Source organism: Pteropus vampyrus, unplaced genomic scaffold (assembly GCF_000151845.1).
Source record: "Pteropus vampyrus isolate Shadow unplaced genomic scaffold, Pvam_2.0 Scaffold23, whole genome shotgun sequence".
Lineage (NCBI taxonomy): Eukaryota > Metazoa > Chordata > Mammalia > Chiroptera > Pteropodidae > Pteropus > Pteropus vampyrus.
This window is the reverse complement of record NW_011888804.1, coordinates 9709745-9728936: the sequence shown is the minus strand read 5'-3', so window position 1 is coordinate 9728936 and position 19192 is coordinate 9709745. Positions and strand designations below refer to the sequence as shown.

Genomic DNA, 19192 nt, shown 5'->3' with positions numbered 1-19192 from the left:
AAAGCTTAACACCCAAAACCTCCAGGGCAGACACCAGACTCTGAAGCTTGCTTGGAGAAACAAACAAACAAAAACCTCTTGTTCCATTAACTTTAGGTTGCTTTAGGGACCAAGACAGATTTGATTTCAATTGTTAAGTTCTTCTCGAAGGTTTTCAGTACCAACAACAAATAACTCACTACTAGACCTAAGATTTGTTACAGTGAGCCCCGAGGCTGGGAGGCCACCATAAAGGGATCTTTGAGAATCAGCCAGAGATTTAACAACAAACATTAGGCCCCAGGGGCAAGAGAAGATACCAAGCTAAGATACCTTACCTGTTTCTTTTTTCAACTTCAGCCACCAGCTCATCCGTAGAGAACTGTCCTCTCACTACCATGATTAAATTTTTAATTACTTCCTCAGAACAATCCACGTCCAGCAGCCCTCCAACCACAGCTGGGATCCGGCTTGGGTTGACCTAGAATGGTCAAGGTGGCGACTTCAGTGCTGCAGACACAGGTCATTGCTACAAGTCCCCCAAGACTTGGACAGTGTGGGCAAAAATCTGAAAGGGCTTCTGTGATGGACTAAATTTGTATCCCCCTGTATATGTTGAAGACTTAACCTCCATGTGACTGTATTTTAAGAAGGAACTATTTAAAGTTAGATGAGGTTAAAAAGATGGGACCCTAATCCAATAGGTCTGGTGTCCTTATAAGAGGAAGAGATACCATGGGCATGGGCACAGAGGAGAGGCCACATGTGAGGATATAGCGAGAAGGTACTGTCTGCAAGCCGAGGAAAGAGACTTCAGGAGAAACCAACCCAAGGTGATAGGATGGCACTTTGATCCTGGATTTCCAGTCTCCAAATTGTGAGAAATAAATATATGCTGGTAAGCCACCCAGTCTGTGGTATTCTGTGATGGCAGCAGAGCTAAGACATCACGCTTCAAAGTGACAGTCTCAGACATGTTCAGGGGTCAGAGGCAGCCTCTTAGGTGTAGACTATTACCACAGACCAAAGCACAAAGGCAGCCAGGTGTCAACTAGGAACCAGAAGCAACAGTCCCAGTAGTACCTTCTGGACGTAAATCTCGATGTACTTCTGCAGGTTGTTGCGGTACAAGTACAAGACAAGGTCATGGACAAAGTCAAACCGATCACACACGATGATAAGGGGAAGCTGGTCGGTGAGCTTGGCCTCCTGTGTGTTGGAAAGCACAGAACAAGCCAGGCAGTGAAGGCCTCAGCACAGGGATGGCACTGCTTCTGCTGGAAGGCCCCACAGGAGACTCACGATGAGACTTTGTTCTACATATGATGTCATTTTAAGGTGTTTGCTTTTGGAGATACAGTGTATGCTTTGGGAAACAAGTAGGGGAAAAGATAATACTATTTGATTAAAGAGAAAAAGAACTCTGCTAAATTTGGCAGTAACATTCCAAACTGGTCCAAAACCAAACATCTTTTGGGTTAAGACAAGCAGCTCATTATGCATAAATCTGACCGAGACCAGGCAGAAGAGTGGGCTGCCAATAACACCCCCTGGTAAATAGTACCCTTTCAGACAAGCAGCTGTCCTCCATGCAACATCACCTGTCAGTGCAGGGGCTTTCTATGCATAGTCCACCACAATCATGTCTCCCTTGTTTGGCCATAGCTAGAGGATATTTCTAAGGTTTTCTGTACCCCTGTAGTTTGGGGTGTGGCCACGTGACCTAGTTTCCTCCAATGGAAAGTGAACTGAAGTATTGAGTGCCACTTCTAATCTCACCCATAGAAACCACCCATGCCAGCTCCTCTGTACTCTTTCTTGCACTTGACCAGGAAGGCAATATTCAGGATGATGTGTTGAAAATGGCAAAGCAGCCATCAGCGTAGTCCTTGAAAGATGGTGAGAAAGAAAGCCACACCCCTGACCTCTACATCCACCAGGACTGTGCAAGACAAAGAAATATGCTTGTTTTTATGCCACTAGCACCGAGTGGTTTGTGTGTTTCTGTTTTTAGCACTGAGTGGTTTGTTTGTTTCTGCAGCCTTGCCCAGCCTAATTAACAGGGGCACAGTGGAGTGTTGTTAAAATACAATGCAACAATAAAACTCCCTCTACTCACATGTCAGATAATTAAAAGCATAGCTTCAAGCTTCTTTTCACAAAGGAGTCGTTAGATCAACAGTAAATTCCTGCTAGAACTTAGACCATAAAGTAGAGCTCTGCCACTGGGGACCCAGGGAACATTGGCGGGGACCCAGGGAACATTGGCGAGAACCCAGCTTTCCAATTCTCAGGGCAGTATTGCTGCTGGTTTGCTCAAAGAAGGAGATGATGCCTGGACACACTCACCTTCAGGAAGTTCTTCACCCGCTCTGGGTTGTAGCAGTTACTCTCTCGGCATATCCTCTCTACCTCCTTGATCTGCCCTGTCTTACAGGCAGCCTGAATATATTTCAAGTGCACATCTGGATCTTGGCTGAAGTTCACAATTGAGCTCAGGAAGTAGAAGAGGCCTATGAAGAGAGACTGTTCCATTTTGTGCCCTCCTAATAGCGACCTGCATTCTCCACAGGTGTAGCCCATTTGCCCTTGATGGCCCAGCTCACTGTGATTTTGCTCCATTTTACCCACAGCCTACTCAGAATTTATTATACATGTAAAGTTTGCCTGCTTTGGCATCTCTCAAAAATAGCTCATCAGATTTCCACTGAATTTGGGAGGTATAGCTGAAATGTTTTGATGTAAAATACTGGCTATGTGTGTATGTGGAACCTTCATGGGGGGCCCAGGTATACCTCAGACAGTCATCTTCAAGAATAATTCAAATTGTGGTAACCTAAGAGGGGCCTATGATTGCTGCTCAAAACAGACATGCCAGGAACAGATCAAAAAGCAATAGCTTAAAATAGGAGACCCCAAATGAAAAGTTTGCTACCTGACACACGGGAGCCACTACAGACTGGGCTCCAAGGTGAGTCATAGAGCACAGTTATTCATCAGAGGCTGATAATTTCCTGACTACTACAGGGGTCAGCCAGGAGGTACTGTAACAACAGTAGGACACGATACACCAGTGACCACTCTCCCTGAGGAGATCTTTGGTGGAACTGGTAGCCCTAAGGTGATGGTTCCCACTAACACTATCCTATAGCCTATCCCAGCCCAGTGTCCCCTGACTGCTGCTGCAGCCTTTCCTGCAATGGCATCTTCTTACGAGAAAGCCAGCTCAAGTGAGGGCAAGTCTTGCCTTCACTCCTCCAATATCTCAGCCTCATTAAGCACACAGCAGTGGCTTGATGACACACTGGACAAATGCTCAGTCTCTGTTCTGGGCAGGCTAGACAACCTGTCCTGTCCCCAACAGAACCTCACTTGAGAAAGCCATCCCTTAACATGCATGCTTTCTCAGTCTGATGCCCAGAAGAGGGCAAAGGAAGCCAACTAGGGCAGGTCTGTAGGCCCAGCAACCAACATGGCCAGGAGCCTCCATTTAGTTCTCACTCAAGGCAAGCCCTGCCCTCTCAGGGCAGTGCACTCCAGGGTTTCAGGTGAGCTGTGGCAGATTGTGCGACACAGAAACACTTAGTTCCAGAGAGGCTCCAGGGACACAGGGGGATTCTAAGTCTCCCCACACCAATGCCAGTCAATTTCTTTCTTTGCAAACACCAAAAAGGCTCATGAGATAACAGGAATCTTCTGCCACTAACCAACACCCGGCAGTGAGTGCGCATTCTGCCAGCTTTTCAGGAAGATTGTTAGGTTGGGCAGGCAGAAAATAACAGGAGCTGGAGGTGTGGTCGTCCAGAGGCTACATGTTACCTTCGTAACTCTTGAAGGATTCGAAGAGCTCCACCAGGGACGACGTGCCCAGCTGCTCGTGGTACTTGGAGGCCACCTGCACACACAACTGCAGGTTTTGTCTGATGTCGGCAGACAGAAGAGCATGCAGACATGCCACAGAATCCTCCACTGACAGGGAGCCAAAGAAGCTGATGAGCCACTGGGAAGCAAGGAAGAGTTTGTCCACAACTCTTAGTTGGCAGCACTGTCTTAGATGCTGCCAACACCGGCAAAAAAAAACTGGATTAATTTTCCCCTTTGAGTGTCAAATATATAAAGAATTTCCACTTAAAAGGAGTGAAAAACAACTATCCTTCATGGTAAAAAATGAGAGCCAGGAATAAATTTGGGGTAAGACACTGACCTCATTTATTCAATGAGCTGTCACAAACCCTGCGACGCTCCATAGTTGATGCTAAATCTATTTTATTAATTGGAATGCAAAAGCTATTTAGCTTTTGCTAGCAGTTTCAGACAACCCTGCTAGAGCTGTAAGAGGTTCTCTCAATTAGACTAAGTCAAAGCAGGCAACAGAAAGAAAGAAAGGCGATACAAGCCCAGCCGTGTGGCTAAGCATGTGGGGTCTGTGGGTAGGCAGAATGAGCACTGCTCATGGCAGTGATGAGGCTCACACATAGGGAAGACACAGTCCCATAATGCCAATATTGGAGATTTGGGAGCACATGACCCCACTGACCAGGTGGACACCACCCACAATGGGAGCGCCCCAGGGGTACTCCATACCTCGGGATTGAGGAGATGAGTGTGGACCACAGCTCTCTTGATATCATAGAGGTCAGTGTAGTGCTCTAGTGCTCGTTGTAGGAGCCCCGCCTTTTCACAGAGCTGGGCAATGTGGGCCCGATCATAATGAGTAAACATCTGATTTCCAAGCATGGCATCTGCAACCTGTGAAAACAGTGAGTTCAGTAAGAAAGCCTAAACTTTAGTAATAACTTTTAAGAGCAGTTGTTTAACTGTGAACCTCAGGGCACAGCTCCAGAACAGTGCTCACGGGTGCTTCCCCGTGTCTAGGCCCCTTGCTCACATCTGCACTTCCAAAGCAGCGGAAGTTGCTTTCAGTCCCAAGCATATCTCTGGCCATCCTTCTAAGTCACCTGAGGCTTTTCACACAAGGCTCTGTCCTCCTACGGTGCAGAGTCAGGCATGTGCAAAAGGCTGAGGCTCTGCCTTATAGTGCTGTCACTGGATCAGTCTAGGCTGTCGCTCTGGCTTTTCAGCCATCACTTTTGTATTTTTCTATGGCACGGTCAATGTGAGGGCTTGAGCCTACCAAGGCCTCTTCTTTAATGAGCTCAATGCTCAGACTAGTAACAGAATTAGACCTGAAAGAACAAACTCCATTCATGTCTGCTAGACTCTCTGGTTAAAGGCAGAATGAGGAGTAGGGGGTTGCATTTGAAAAATAAACATTCCTGGAAAGAAGGCTGATGAGACTTAACATTGTTTAAACAAGGAAATTCTGGGCTAAGAATGGGTGAATCAACACAGCAACCTTGCTGCTCTGGTGAGTGAGCCAACCTTTGATATCTAACCAGTAGCTAGTCTAGATGAGATGCATGCCTTGGTGCTTTCACACTCTTTTCCATTGCTTCCAGGATATAGAACACCAACCAAGTACCGTAGACCCCCACAGAAAGCAGTTTCTCTTTCTGTGGCTTCAGACTGTGGTTACCTGCTCAACTGTAGTCCTAAAGTAGCAAAAGAAAAATTCCAGAAGTAAACAATGCATAACTTCCAAATTATGTACTGTTCTAGTTAGTGTGATGAAGTCTCATGCTGGCTTGCTCTGCTTCGCCCAGAGAAACTGGAACTCTCATACAGTACTACTGGGAATGCAAAATGGTACAGTAGCTTGGAAAACATATGGTGGCACCTTCATAATCTACACACAGATATATCGTATGATTCAGCAATTCCACCTCTGGGTGTATGCTCAAAAGAATTAAAAACAGGGATTCAAACAGATACTTGTACACCAATGTTCATAGCAGCACTATTCACAATAGCCAAAAGGTAGAAAAAAACCCAACTGTCACCAACTAGATGAATGGATAAACAAAATGTGGCATACACGTAGTACAGACTATTATTATTCAGCCATAAAACGGAAAGAAATTCTGATACATGATACAACATGGATGAAGCTTGAAAATAATACACTAAATGAAAAAAGCCAGACACAAAAGGACAAATATTGTGATTCCACTTATATTAAGTGTCTAGAACAGGCAAATTCATAAAGACAGAAAACAGATTAGAAGTTACCAGAGTTGGGGGAGGGGATAGGGAGTGATTGCTTAATGGGTACAGAATTTTTGTTTAGGATGACAAAAAGTTCTGAAAATATATAGGGGTAATGGTTGCACAATATTGTAAATGTATTTAATGCCACTGAATCGCACACTTAAATATGGTTAAAATGGCAAATTTTGTTTTGTATAATTTTACCACTATTCAAAAAAAAAAAAGGAAAGAAATGATGCTCTGATTGTAACTACTTCTATGAAAGTCTTGCACCATGGATGCTGGAAATCCCTTGCAGGAAAGTCCTGGAGAATGTCCACTGAGGCAGAGATAAACCTCTGATGTGAGAACAGCCCAGCCCAAAGCCACTGCTTTTAGGGCCGTGAGTCCCACACAAACAGGTGCTCTGTCTCTTGGTTTCAGCCTTGATGTCACTTGCCTGGGGTGCATGAATCAAGTTCATCTCCAACAGGCGAGTCTGGAGGTGCCCCTCAGCTGGGCGATTATTTTTCAAGGCATCCAACAAGAAGGAAGTACACTGCTGAATTAAACTGTTTTCCATGAAAACATCTACAATCTGAAACAGATCACAAGCCACATCTTTACCCAAAGGAAACTTTTATTTTCCTGTTGAAATAGTTCCTGAAATTGAATCTTATTTAGACATTGAATAATTAGTACCTTCATTTACATTTTCTTATGTCATGAAAATTCATGTAATTCATGGCCATTATTTGTTAGTGGGTAATTCTGTAAAATTACATCACCTACGTCACCAATAGGGCATTTTACTTAAGTAGATTAAAGGAAGTACTTTTATAACATCTGAATCCCCAGAATCAGTGCTCACTTCAGCAGCACATATACTAAAACTGAATCCCCAAAATCCTCTGAAGTGATTCAGGTGATCTTAACAATCTATTACTTGAATCCTAGAGGAAGTCAGTATCTGATTTCTAACCAGGCACAACTGAGAAAATGCAAATATTGACTAAGACACTAATCATTAAAGTTAAATAGGTGTTAAATAATTAATAAGCCTTAATAAGAGGTGAAATACAGGTAATGAATTATTATTATTATTGATTGTATAATTGTTTCCATATTTACAGTGCATGAGAAAAGTTTATATTAAAATACTTTAAAAATATGAAAATAGTACAGATATAAACTGGAGCCTCTCCCCATTGAGATTTGTGTAAATCTGGCTCAAAAACCTTTTCATGATCATGATCTTAATCACGATCTCCAAAATATATGCAAATTCTAAAATATATAAAACCAATATAACTGTACTTATTATTTCTCTACAGGTTACTGGTTTTCTTGCCTTGCTTTGTTACATACCTCTGTATTACCCAAAGCCCTTTGCTTAAAGTTTACCAGTGACTTGTCATATGTTTTTATCTAAGTACTAAATACTTCCTATTAAATTAATAGTTTCATGTTTACCTAACTCCAGGATAGTCAGATATCCACAAGATGAAAGTCTACAGACTTGAGATCATTCACCATGACCAGGTACTCAGGCAGAGTTCAGGCCCTTTGCCAGAAAGGAATAATAAAGTGGTGACTGGGGGTGAGGGGTGGGGGTGGCTACCATTCTAAAATGACATCCTCACACCCTACCACCAATCACCACACAAAGAAATAAGACCCTTACAACTCGACACAAAAATCCTCTAAAATCCTTCACAACAGTATTCAAATAATAAAAGATTAGAAGACAAGTACCCCTAGCACATCAGATTTTTTTAAACTGGAAGATTAATAGCAAACGAAGAAAAAAATAGAGACACTGATAACAAAAACGAATAAAAAGAAATCTATTTGATGGTTATACAAAGCCACAAAAACTGTCCCAAATACCTGTGCTCACCTGGTCAATGCTGGCCAACGGCTCCTCATCCTGCACTAGCATTTGAGAAAACTGTAGGCCCTGGTCTGGACTGACCCTCATCACACTCCTCAGCAGAAAGATCCAGTCTGGGGCATAGCCAACCTAGAAGCAAGGGAACACCCATCAGGAAAAGAAACGAAACTTTCAGTGCTAAAAAAGAAAATGTTAGTGGTTACCCGAGGGTAAGGGGTGGGCGAGGAGGGGGTAGGTAGATGGTTAAAGAGGGTCAAATATAGGGGGGTAGGGGTAGGGTGAAGTGAGTAAAGGGGATCAAATATATGGTAGCTGAAGGAAACTGGACTTTGGGTGGTAAAACAATAGAATATACCGATGACAAATTATAATATACACCTGAAAATTATATAATTGTATTAACCAATGTTACCCCAATAAACTTAATAAAAAAATGTTTCCCATCCTTTGTTCTGAACTTGAGTTTACAAAGAAATGAGGAACAATATTAGCATGTGTAGGTGCCAGCCCTCTGCCAAACCCAACACCCAATTCAATGTGCCAATCCCATGTATACTGACGCACAATCAACTAAACAAATGGCCTGGACCACAAAGAAGCTGCCCAACCAGTGCGCAAGCTCTGATCAAAACTCAGCACAGTGACTAGTGAGCCACAGGGATAAGGTCTGGATGCCCACCAAAACAGCAAATTAACACACAGAGGATGCTGGGGGGAATGGAGAAGAAGGGAATAAAAGATAAGATGAAATTACAGGAAAGCCCCTGACTGGAAAGTAGATAGAAACATAAAACAAAAAAATAAATAATTGAAGAGAATAAAATATGACCATTATCAATGAATGAGATGCTTATAGCAACACTGACAACTCTCTCACACCAGAGCACTTACATAGAAGGGTATTTTCTAATCTTCAGAATCATTAACCACCTGACCACAAATGAATTATTTGTGAAATGCTAATGATTAAACATGCATTACCTTTTTTGCATAGAGCACAATTTTCTGAAACTGGCCTGTTTCTGCAAAACACTGGATAACTTTGCTCGGCACATTTGCCCGAAGGTACACACTTAGAGCGAGTGTAGGGTCAGCAGTTTTAATCAAATCTCCAAGTTCTTCTGAACATTCCAGCTGTGATGTGCCAAAGGGACAAGGTGAGATTAGGATCAGAGGAGCAGTGAGCCTGTGACCCAGTTTCAAATAGTGCTGGGGGTAATGATTTCACTGGTGTTTGTACCTTATCTTCTTTCAGCCACTTTTCTAAGAGTTGCTTGCGCCCTTGCTGAAGAACTGGACGGCAAAGTTCTAAGGATTCCAGTTTATTGAGCTGACCCTGATCAAGCAGGATTCCAAAGTACTGGAGCAAAGGAGAAGCCTGCCCAGGCTGGGCGGGAATACTCTGGAACTTCCGAACTGTGTCACTGGTACGCAGGATTCCCTATTGATAAATGGAAATGCAGGTCATTGTGCTATAATCACAGGTCATCCCTTCACTTAACTTGCTAATATGAAAAAAAAAAATCTGCAAATAGAAATTCTATACTAAACTGTCAGGGACAAAAAGTCTTCCATCGAGGCAATGGCTTCTGCCTTCAGCAATAACCACAAGCACAGTGGGTCTTGGACTCACACGCCACTTCTACTTAAGGCCTTCCTTCTCCCTAGCTCGCTGCAGTGAGAAGCAGGCTTCTAATTTGGTCTTCTAGCAGTGAAGTTCTAGCATCATTACTTTCTAATTCAAAATACTTTACCTACTCAGAAGCAGATCTGGTCCCAGGACAATTTGTGCTAATGAAAAAGATCAAATAAAATACCCTAAGCAGTACTTTTATGCTCTGGAAGAGTGGACAAAGTTCAGAGTAGGAAAATGACTAAATGCTAAATGAAATAGGGTACAACCACTCGACTATTATATAGCTCTACATTTGCTAAGCTAAGGCGTTGGGGGAGAAATATGTATGCACATAGACGAGAGCTAGAAGAGTATGTCACTGCAGCAAAACTCTGCTTTTTATTTGCTTCCATTATTGTTATGCCATTGGTACAAAAATTTAAAGCTAAAAACTACTAATCAAACACTAAGATTCTCCAACATCAGCAGTGGAATGCCTTTATGATTTAATCCACTCTCAGAACGGCACACAGTGTTCAAATATCATTACCTTTGGTGTAGATGCTGCTACTTTGGCGGCTTCGGCATAGTTCCCCTGTGCAAACAGGGTACTAAATTTTCTCACAAATAACTCCTCTGCCCCAGCCAGGTTACTACGAATGGCCAAACGCAGACCAAGGTCTGGATTCTGAAGCACATTGGTTGCATAATTCACAATATTATCTTCCTCAACACAAACTGACAGCACCTATAAGGGCCCAACAGGTGAGATTGGTTCAGCCTAAAAAAGTGCTCCACATACAAGCACTGCCATATTCTGCTCATAGACACTGGAATATCAGCAAAGTTCTAAGGCTCATGCTGAGTTGCCAATAATGTTGGCCCTAATAGTGACAGCATGCACAGGGGCCATATGCCTAATGGTAACACAGTAGAACACCACGGTACTGCTGTTACAGCATGAGATTCTACAGTTATTTAAAAGATTATAAACGTAGCGAGTGAAAGCAATATAAAGTTGCATGGACATGGACCAGTGATGTGTTCGGGATGACAACTGAGCCAAAATAACCCATTTGGGTAGAACCGACAATGTTTCTTCTCAACCTTATTTTTTTTTTAAGTACTGATTTTCTTGTTTTAACTGTCTTTTTAACTTCGGTTGAGAAAGGTAACAGGTAGCAGAGTATCGGCTTTTCAACTCTCCCTAGTAAACGTGTGCATGTCCTGAAGATGTCAGTATTGTGTATTAGAACCGCTGGTCCACTGGTAGCAGCTTCATGTAGGGAGGGAGCTGTTCTCTTCTCAGACTCAATCATGTGTCTGAGAGGTGAGATGATATGAAGAAGGGAGACAGAGGTGCAAGCTTAACAATACCTGACCGTTTTCCTGGACAAGGAGGAAAAATTAAGCTTTTCCTCCATAGTACCCAGGGAATGGAGAAGCTAGGAGATGAAAAGTTACATACCTGTCCCTTTTTGTTGACACTAATAATTCCCGAGGTAGGTTCATGCGGAGCAGTTACAAAGATTGTGTCGGCACTAATACGGTTCATGTAGATGCACACGCCAGACTCTAGATCATACATATGAAGATAGCCATATTTTGTGATCAAATAAATAACACCATGTTTAGTTCCAATCTAGAAAAAGAAAGAAAGCAACAGGTGGAAAAGGAGAAGCCAAATAGAGCAAAAGAGTTCACAAATGAACAATGAGCTCCTGATAGATGGAGCCCAAAGTGATTCTAGTCCTATCTCACTGAGAACTAATTTTAAAGACAATATTTTGCCCAGCCAATCTCAAATAAAGGTCCAAAAAGTCAGGCTATTCCATATGTCTTTCAGTAGAGCTATCCTTTCCCCAGTTTCTTACCAAATCCCGTTAAGCAAGCTGCAAGTTTATAAAACAAGGGAAAAGTCTGGGTAAAGACCTTAAACATTGTGTTCACATTCCAGCTTGCCCTCCGCCACCACTTATTAACCTGACCTTTGCCAAATGCCATGAACTCTTACAGAAAAATATTTAACACACAGGAAATCTTGATGGGGTGGGAGAAAGACAGATGAATTTACCCAATTAGGTTATAAAACTTATAGTAATTAAAAATGTGTGGTACTAAGAAATAAAATGTGGCATTAGCATAGGAAGACAGAGACAAATGGAACTTAATTGAGAACCCTGAAACAGAATCAAACATATATAAGAATTTAATATGAATAAATATTTCATATCAGTGGAAAACAGACTTTAATCAGTATACAATATTGATATAACCAGCTGGCTATCTGGGGATGAGGAATGAAGGTAAAGAATAAGATCAGTATTTTATTCTTTAGATCAAAGTAAATCCCAGATGGATCAAAGATTTTTAAGTATAAAATAAAACTAAGCCATTGAAAAAAATATGAGTGAATATTTTGATCACCTTGGGGTATAGAATTCTTTTCAAAATATGATATAAAGCCATATAAAAATGCAAAACTTCTACAAGGTGGAACACACCACCAATGAACTTTTGTTATTACTGGGAAAAAATATTTGAAACATATCAGGCACTTAATATTCTAAAACTACAAAGGGTTCTTACAAATAAGATAAAACCTAGACAGGAAAAATGCCAAAATCAGGAAGAGGCAATCAACAAGAAGCATATGTGTGACTGGTAAACCCATTCCACTTCAACAGAAAGAATGTGAACACCATCGGATACTGTCCAGCTATCAGGGGTGGTGCTGGCAGGAGTGTGACTGGACAGGATGGTTATGAGAGTCAGTGACATGTATATGCCTGTGACCCTGATCCAACAGTTTATCCTTAGACTTTCAGATTAATACACAAAGATGAATGGACAACAATGTTCCTGTAAATGTTTACTGTAAACATAAATACCCATTGACAAGGGACTGTCTAAATGAGTTATGACACATCTACAGAACACATGGCACAGATGTTAAAATATATACATGTATTTTACTGGCATAGAATGGTCTACAATAGCAAGAGAAAGTTGTAAAGTGCAAGGCCAATATAAGGCCATTTTATAAGAGTCTATTTGTACATATCTGCATCAATGCACACATGCAAAGATACTTCCAAAGAGGTGGTCACAATTATCAGCAGTGGTAGGATTTTGGTTGATAACTCTGTTGTTATATGTGTTGATATTATTGATAATTTATCGACAACATATATTTTTGTGATACAGAAAAAAGCCAATTTCACTTTGGAAAAAAATTTACATTCTTTGATCATGAAACTATTTCTAGAAATCTAACTTGAAATTATTGTAAATATCATCAAATATTTGAGAGCATAAAAAAAGGAAATAGCTCAACCATCCCACAATTATGGTACATCCCCCAAAACAACGGTTTACTTCCCACAATATTCACAAAGAATGTAATAACTTGTGGAAATGCCTACAATGTACTTACTGAGCAAAGGAGTAAAAAGGAGAGATTACATTATCTTATATAATATGATCCCCATTTTGCTCAGAAATTTTTCATATAACAGGTAATAAGACCATGATGCACTTTACAACCAATTGGTTCTGCTACAGAGGATTGTTTTATATATTTTTGTACTACAGTGAACATCTAATCTTTTATAATAAAAAGAAGGCTTGGAGCTCTGGTATGCGAGTTGGAAAAAGTCCTGTTCACAGAAAAGAGTGCTCATCATCAGAGAATGTTATGGCAGCACAGAGCTAGAAGATAAGCCTCAACATCATCTTCTCTGTGTTCTACTATATCTGCTGTGGCACCTTCTGAGGCACAAGAGGCCACCATCAGCTGTCTGTGATTTGTTCCAACCTACTTAGAGAGCAGCATGTGTACATTCATACCTGAATAGCTACTGGGAAATCAGTCTGTGCCTCTGAAGGGAAAAATACATCCACAGCTTTCTTTACAAAAGGTTGGTTTCCTGCAGCAGGCTGTCCGACTTCAATTATGTGCAACTAGAAAAGAGGTTTTATATTAATCCAAGTAAATGTTCTTGATGGCAAATGATACTGACCAAGCACAGTGGTGAGCAGAGCCTTACGTCAATGCTCGGTAAGACTAATATTAAAGTTACATTCAAACAAGACCACCTCTTGGTTAGGGGTGCTTATCTTATTTACCAACCTGCTCCCACCACCAAGTGCAACAGAAAGAACCAAAGCCAGGAGACCAGAGAAACATATAGTTCCAGCATGTTGGCCGAGTCACTTTTCCCCACTCTGGGCCTCAGTGCCAACACTCAGGAGACAAGGGGGGCTCCCACTGGGATCTGCTGTCCCTGCTGCTCTGCGACTTTTCTCCTGGACACAGCTCATGCCAACACGAATCAGTTAGTAGGCAGAATCTCATAACTGAATGTCAGACACATAAGATAGTCAGTTGTGGTGAAGGCCTGAATTTTTCAAGGTTATGCTGGGACCATAAGAATCTTTGGAGAATCTGTAGGAAGGACAGTGAACAAGGGGACCCATCGCTGCATTTATCAACACACTTCAAATTCCTTTTATCTAATGAAAATGTACCATGGCTAAAGCAAGTCTGGAAAAAAATCATGAGTAGAGGTAGATCAGAGACACAAAAGAACAAGGGCTGGAGGGGAGGCTCAGCAGAGAAAGTAGATGCGTATACACCTAGAGGATGATCTGGCCTGGCAGAGAAGCGGGGAAATACCAGAGGCTTGAGGTGAGCAGAGGACAAACACAGAAAGAGATAGGCTGAAAGGGGAGGGCTGATGGAGCCAGTGGGCAGAGGCGATTGCAGGTTAAATAGGGAAGACCGAAACTCCTTGAATCGGGGCACTTTAAGATAAATGGTAGTTCAGGAAAATTCTTTCCAATGGTGGGGAGGGTCTGAGGACCTAGTAAGTGGCTATTCCCTAAGCCAAATATAGGTGATAAGGGCCTAGTCTACCACAGTTGTGAGACTTGCTAAAGGCTAGACAGTGGCAACAAGTGGAGCTTGAAAGCAGCGGTTTCCTGCTTGAGTCTAGAAGGATAGTGGCACTGCCAAAAGAAGCAGGGGACTAAGAAAGGAAACCAGGCTTCTTTGGGAGGTAGTGGGAGAAGGGTGTGGCTATGGACAGGTGACACCCATCTGTGAGAAAGTTAGCAACAAGGAAATGGTGTCCAGGCAAAACTTAGATCCACATACGGAGACCACAGAGCCATTCCCCTAAGTAGAGCTGGGCTGAATTAGAAGGCAGGCATGTGCAAGGGGCACAGGCCCAGAAAACCACTGGAGGGACCCCACACCTTCCACTGTGGTAGGAGAAGTGACATTCGACCACAAAATATAAGCCAGCAGCTCTTGGGACAGCTTCTGTGGGGGTTTGTGTGTGTAGTAGGGTCTGTCACCACAGACTGCCCCTGGCTGAAGCTCTTGAGAGGAGAGGGCCCCCTGACAGCTGAGTGAAGGAGATGAGGAGCATGCCTATCTTTTGAGCTCTTCTCTTCTTGGGCATCTGCAGAGGGCATTTCTGGTGTGCACTCTTCACAAGGAGCTCAACAGGGTAGGTTCTGCTCCTACAGAGGAGCCTGTACCTGCCCAGCTCTGTGTAGGAAGGTGAAGAGGCTCATTCTGAGGCAATATTGCAGCAAGCTCTTTGTGCAGGCTGATGTTTTTTTACCTGACTCCTGTTTTTCTATTGGTCCTCAACTAAGGAAAGCAAGAAAAATGTTACACAAGAGATCAAAGTAACCAATAAGAATACTTAAGATGAAGGTATGTGGGAGCTCCCCTCACACAGATTCAGAACTTCTCTAACTTGGAGGAAGACTTCAGGTCTAGGGACCAACCCCAAACAGTGATTTCAAGAAGTGTTTCTAATGAGAATGTACTGGGGTCCGGACTCTGTTTTTTTGTTTTTTTTAAAATATTATTTTATTATTAGTTTCAAGTATATAGTGCATTGATTAGACATTTATATAGTTTATAAAATGATCCCAGTAATTGCTCTTTCCCTCCTCTGGCTTTCCTATTAGCCATTACATTAATGCTAACTGCATTCCCTATGCCGTGCTCCCTATCCCTTTGACAATCTATCAACTACAGATTTGTACTTCTTTAACCTTTCACCCCATTCTCCCAGCCCCCGAACACCCCTCCCCTCTGGCTGTCCCCAGACTGTCCTCTATATTTGTGAATCTGTTTTTGATTAGTTCTTTTTGTTTCATAGATTTCACATATAAGTGAAATCATATGGTATCTATCTTTCTCTGACTTATGTCACTCAGCATAATAACCTCTAGGTCCATCCATGTCATTGCAAATGGCAAGATTTCATTTTTTTAATGGCTGAGTAATATTCCATTGTATATATGAACCATAACTTCTTTATCCAATCGACTGCTGATGGGCATTTAGGTTGCTTCCATATCTTTGGCTATTGTAAATTGTGCTGCCACAAACATAAGGGTGCATAGATCTTTACAAATTATTGTTTTGGTTTTCTTTGGATAAATATCCAGAAGTGCAATTGCTGGATCGGACTCTGTTTTGAGGCAGCATTCCAAGTGTGCCATGGTGGAACCTCAGGTCTTCTGACATCATGAACTCCTATACCTCCACACCTCCACCACTCAGCTCTGTCAAACATGTACTGGTCATGCCCCTGAGCCTAACAAAACTCAACTTGCTCTGAAGGCAGAGCCTCTCCTCTCTGTAGCTCCCCTGGGGAGAACCTTGCCTCAGTAATGTAGGACCTCAGTAATGTAGGTCAGGATGGCATGCGCTGGCTATTTCACAGCTGTAGCCTCCGTGAGGCTGATGCGTGAGAGCACAAACCTACAACCCCAGTGCCTAGCTCATGCTCAGTAGACTCTGTCAAAGAGGATTTTTAAGGGATTGGGACCAATTAATCAGTAGCTGACTTCAGGTTTCTAACTTTATGCAAAGGTTGGCTGCAAAACCACCAACATGTACAATAGGTGAGAGATTCTAAATATAGCAAGAGCCTTCATTCACATAAAGCATCTGCAGGCCATCCCCCATACTCAATTATATTCTGGTTTTGAAATGTCAGCTAAGTGGCTACCAATGACACTCGTAGAGACACCTAACAGACCAGGATGCTTTTCTGGAGGAAAAGACAGCGGACTAGAACTTACCTTGCCCCCTGAGGGACTGCGTACAGCAAAGCAGAAAAGGGTGGCAGGTTTGGCATTCCCCTCGCTCTTGAACTCTGCAAAGGCACCAGCATGGCCTTCTATGGGCTGTGAGACCTTCCTGTCCACAGAGTAAAGCTGCATTGCCCCAACCACACGGTTTTGCTAAGAAAAGACATTGTGCAATAAAAGGGGGAAAAAAGAGACGAATGTAAACAATTGTTAACCAAACGTTTCTAGAATTAAAGTATCATATGTTGACATAGTTCTAATAAAAAATAAGCCTTTAGCTATTATAAATTTGATGTGGAAAGATGGCTACAACATATCACAAGATGAGAAAAAAATAAGACTACAAATTAGTCAAATGATCCTAATTTAAGCATAATGTATGTGTGTATACACACAAGTATATATGTGTATATAACGTGTATGTATATACGTTCATAGAATGTGTGTGTATATGCGCACGTGTATACATGCACTGACATACATATATTCATAGAAAGTAAGCCTTGGGAGGAAAAACTCCCAAGTATTAAGAGTAGTTAAATCAGGAAGATGAGATTATGACCTAATTTTAAAAACTGTTTGTGTTTTCTGAAATTTATAAATAGCAAAAATGTATTTAATACAACCAATAAGACTAATATCTTTTATAAAACTTAGAACTTACATTTTCCAACAAAGAATTTTAATACATTTATATCCAATGTCAAATGCTCAAAAAGCTAAATAAATGGAACCAGAAAGAATCACAGTTCAAGCTTTTAGAATTCAACATTCAAACCATCATCTCTGCCCCCATGCAGTCTGTGGGTAAATTCAGATCTTCAAGTGATTCCCCACCCACCTACATCTCCTTAAAAGGGGGAAACAAAGGCTTTCACTTTTTTATTTTTAAAGACCTTTTCTATTGTATTTTCTATTGCACAGGCTTATGTTAAAGTTACTATACAGAGTACTGATTCATGCTACAACATGGATGAATTTTTAAAACATGCAAAGTGAAAGAAACTAGTTGTAGAATGATTCTACATTTGAAATATCCCAAACAGAGAAATTTAGAGAGACAGAAAATAGACAAGTAGATGCTAAGGGTTGAAAGTAGGGAGAAATAGGGGAGCAACCAATAAATAAAGGGTATGTGCTCTAACAGAAAAATGAACAAGGAAATTTTAAAGTGAGAGTAAGAAAGATAAGACTCACTCTCCCCTGAAGACGATGGGAAGATTTTCAGCAACACAGTGACAGTATATTTGAGTCTCCATGCTAGAGAAAATGAAACTGAAGCTCAGACGAAGGGGCAGAGCAGACAGAACACCTAAGATTAAGACTGGAGATCTGGGCTCTTACACGCTGTCTGAAATTCACGGACCCAGAGGCCGCATGTGGCCTTGGGCCAGTGACACACCTGCTTCTAAGCCTTAGGCTCCTGCCAGGTGAGGGCCACCTCAAGGGATGCTGAGTTATTATGCGTGCTTTCGGCAAAGGCACATCAAGGACCATAGCTAGCAAAGATTCAACAGAAAAATGCTTTGTGTCATGCCCTGTATGAGAGGCTAAGGATAAGGAAAATGAATGACATAGGTCTTTCACTTAAGGACAGGTGATGAATGTTTCTAGCAAGGAAGCAAGCAACTGCAATATAGATTGCTGACTGCTATGACACAGGAAAGCGAGAGATGCTGTGACCTCACCCAGACCAGTGAATCAGAGAAGGCTTCTCAATAAGTAACATGACTGACTACCTGTGGAGGAAAAGTTGTTTCAAACAGAGGAGTAAAATTTACAAATAAGAGATGGCAAAGTAAGGCCTGTGGGCCAAAATCCACTCATGTTCCCCAACTCCTTTTGTTGAGATGAAATTCACATAAAATTAACCATTTAAAAGTGTATAATTCCGTGGCATTTAATATAGTCACAATGTTGTGCGACTACCACCTCTATGTAGTTTAAAAACATTTTTAATCACCCAAAAGAAATCCCTGTGCTCATCAGTTAGTCCCCGACCCATCTCCCCTGCCACCAATCTGCTGTTTCTATAGATTTACCTAAATATGCCACATAAATGGAATTGTAAAATATGTGACCTTTTGTGTATGATTTCTTTCACTTAGTGAGGTTTTTGAGGTTTACACATGTTATAGCATATATTAGTACTTCATGTCTTTTTAGGGCTCAATGACATTCCATTTTATATATAAACCACATTTGTTTATCCATTCATCAACTGATGGATATCTGGATTGTTTCCATACTTTGGCTGTTATGCATAATGCTGCCGTAAACAATTGCGTATATTTTTTTTTGTGTGTGGACATATGTTGTCATTATTTCTCTTGGGTATATACGTAGGAGTGGAGATGCTAAGTCAAATGGTAACTCTGTATTTAACTTTTTGAGAATTGGTCAAACTGTTTTCCAGAGCAGCTGAACCATTCTACATTCCCACTACTAAAGTACAAGGGTTCCACGTACTCCATCCACAACCTGGCCGATAGTTA

At 41.7% G+C, this 19192-nt stretch overlaps 1 protein-coding gene across 1 annotated transcript in view; it reads right to left on the bottom strand.

Moving 5' to 3' along the window:
• CLTCL1 (clathrin heavy chain like 1) overlaps nt 1-19192 on the bottom strand; it is an 85346-nt gene that overhangs the window by 33225 nt on the left and 32929 nt on the right. The window contains 14 exon segments of the mRNA XM_011356076.2: nt 20-50; nt 318-460; nt 1063-1188; nt 2329-2492; nt 3799-3979; nt 4564-4728; nt 6527-6664; nt 7967-8089; nt 8942-9094; nt 9201-9401; nt 10126-10323; nt 11044-11217; nt 13425-13538; nt 16689-16850. Of these exon segments, the coding sequence (XP_011354378.2) occupies nt 20-50; nt 318-460; nt 1063-1188; nt 2329-2492; nt 3799-3979; nt 4564-4728; nt 6527-6664; nt 7967-8089; nt 8942-9094; nt 9201-9401; nt 10126-10323; nt 11044-11217; nt 13425-13538; nt 16689-16850 (2073 nt within the window).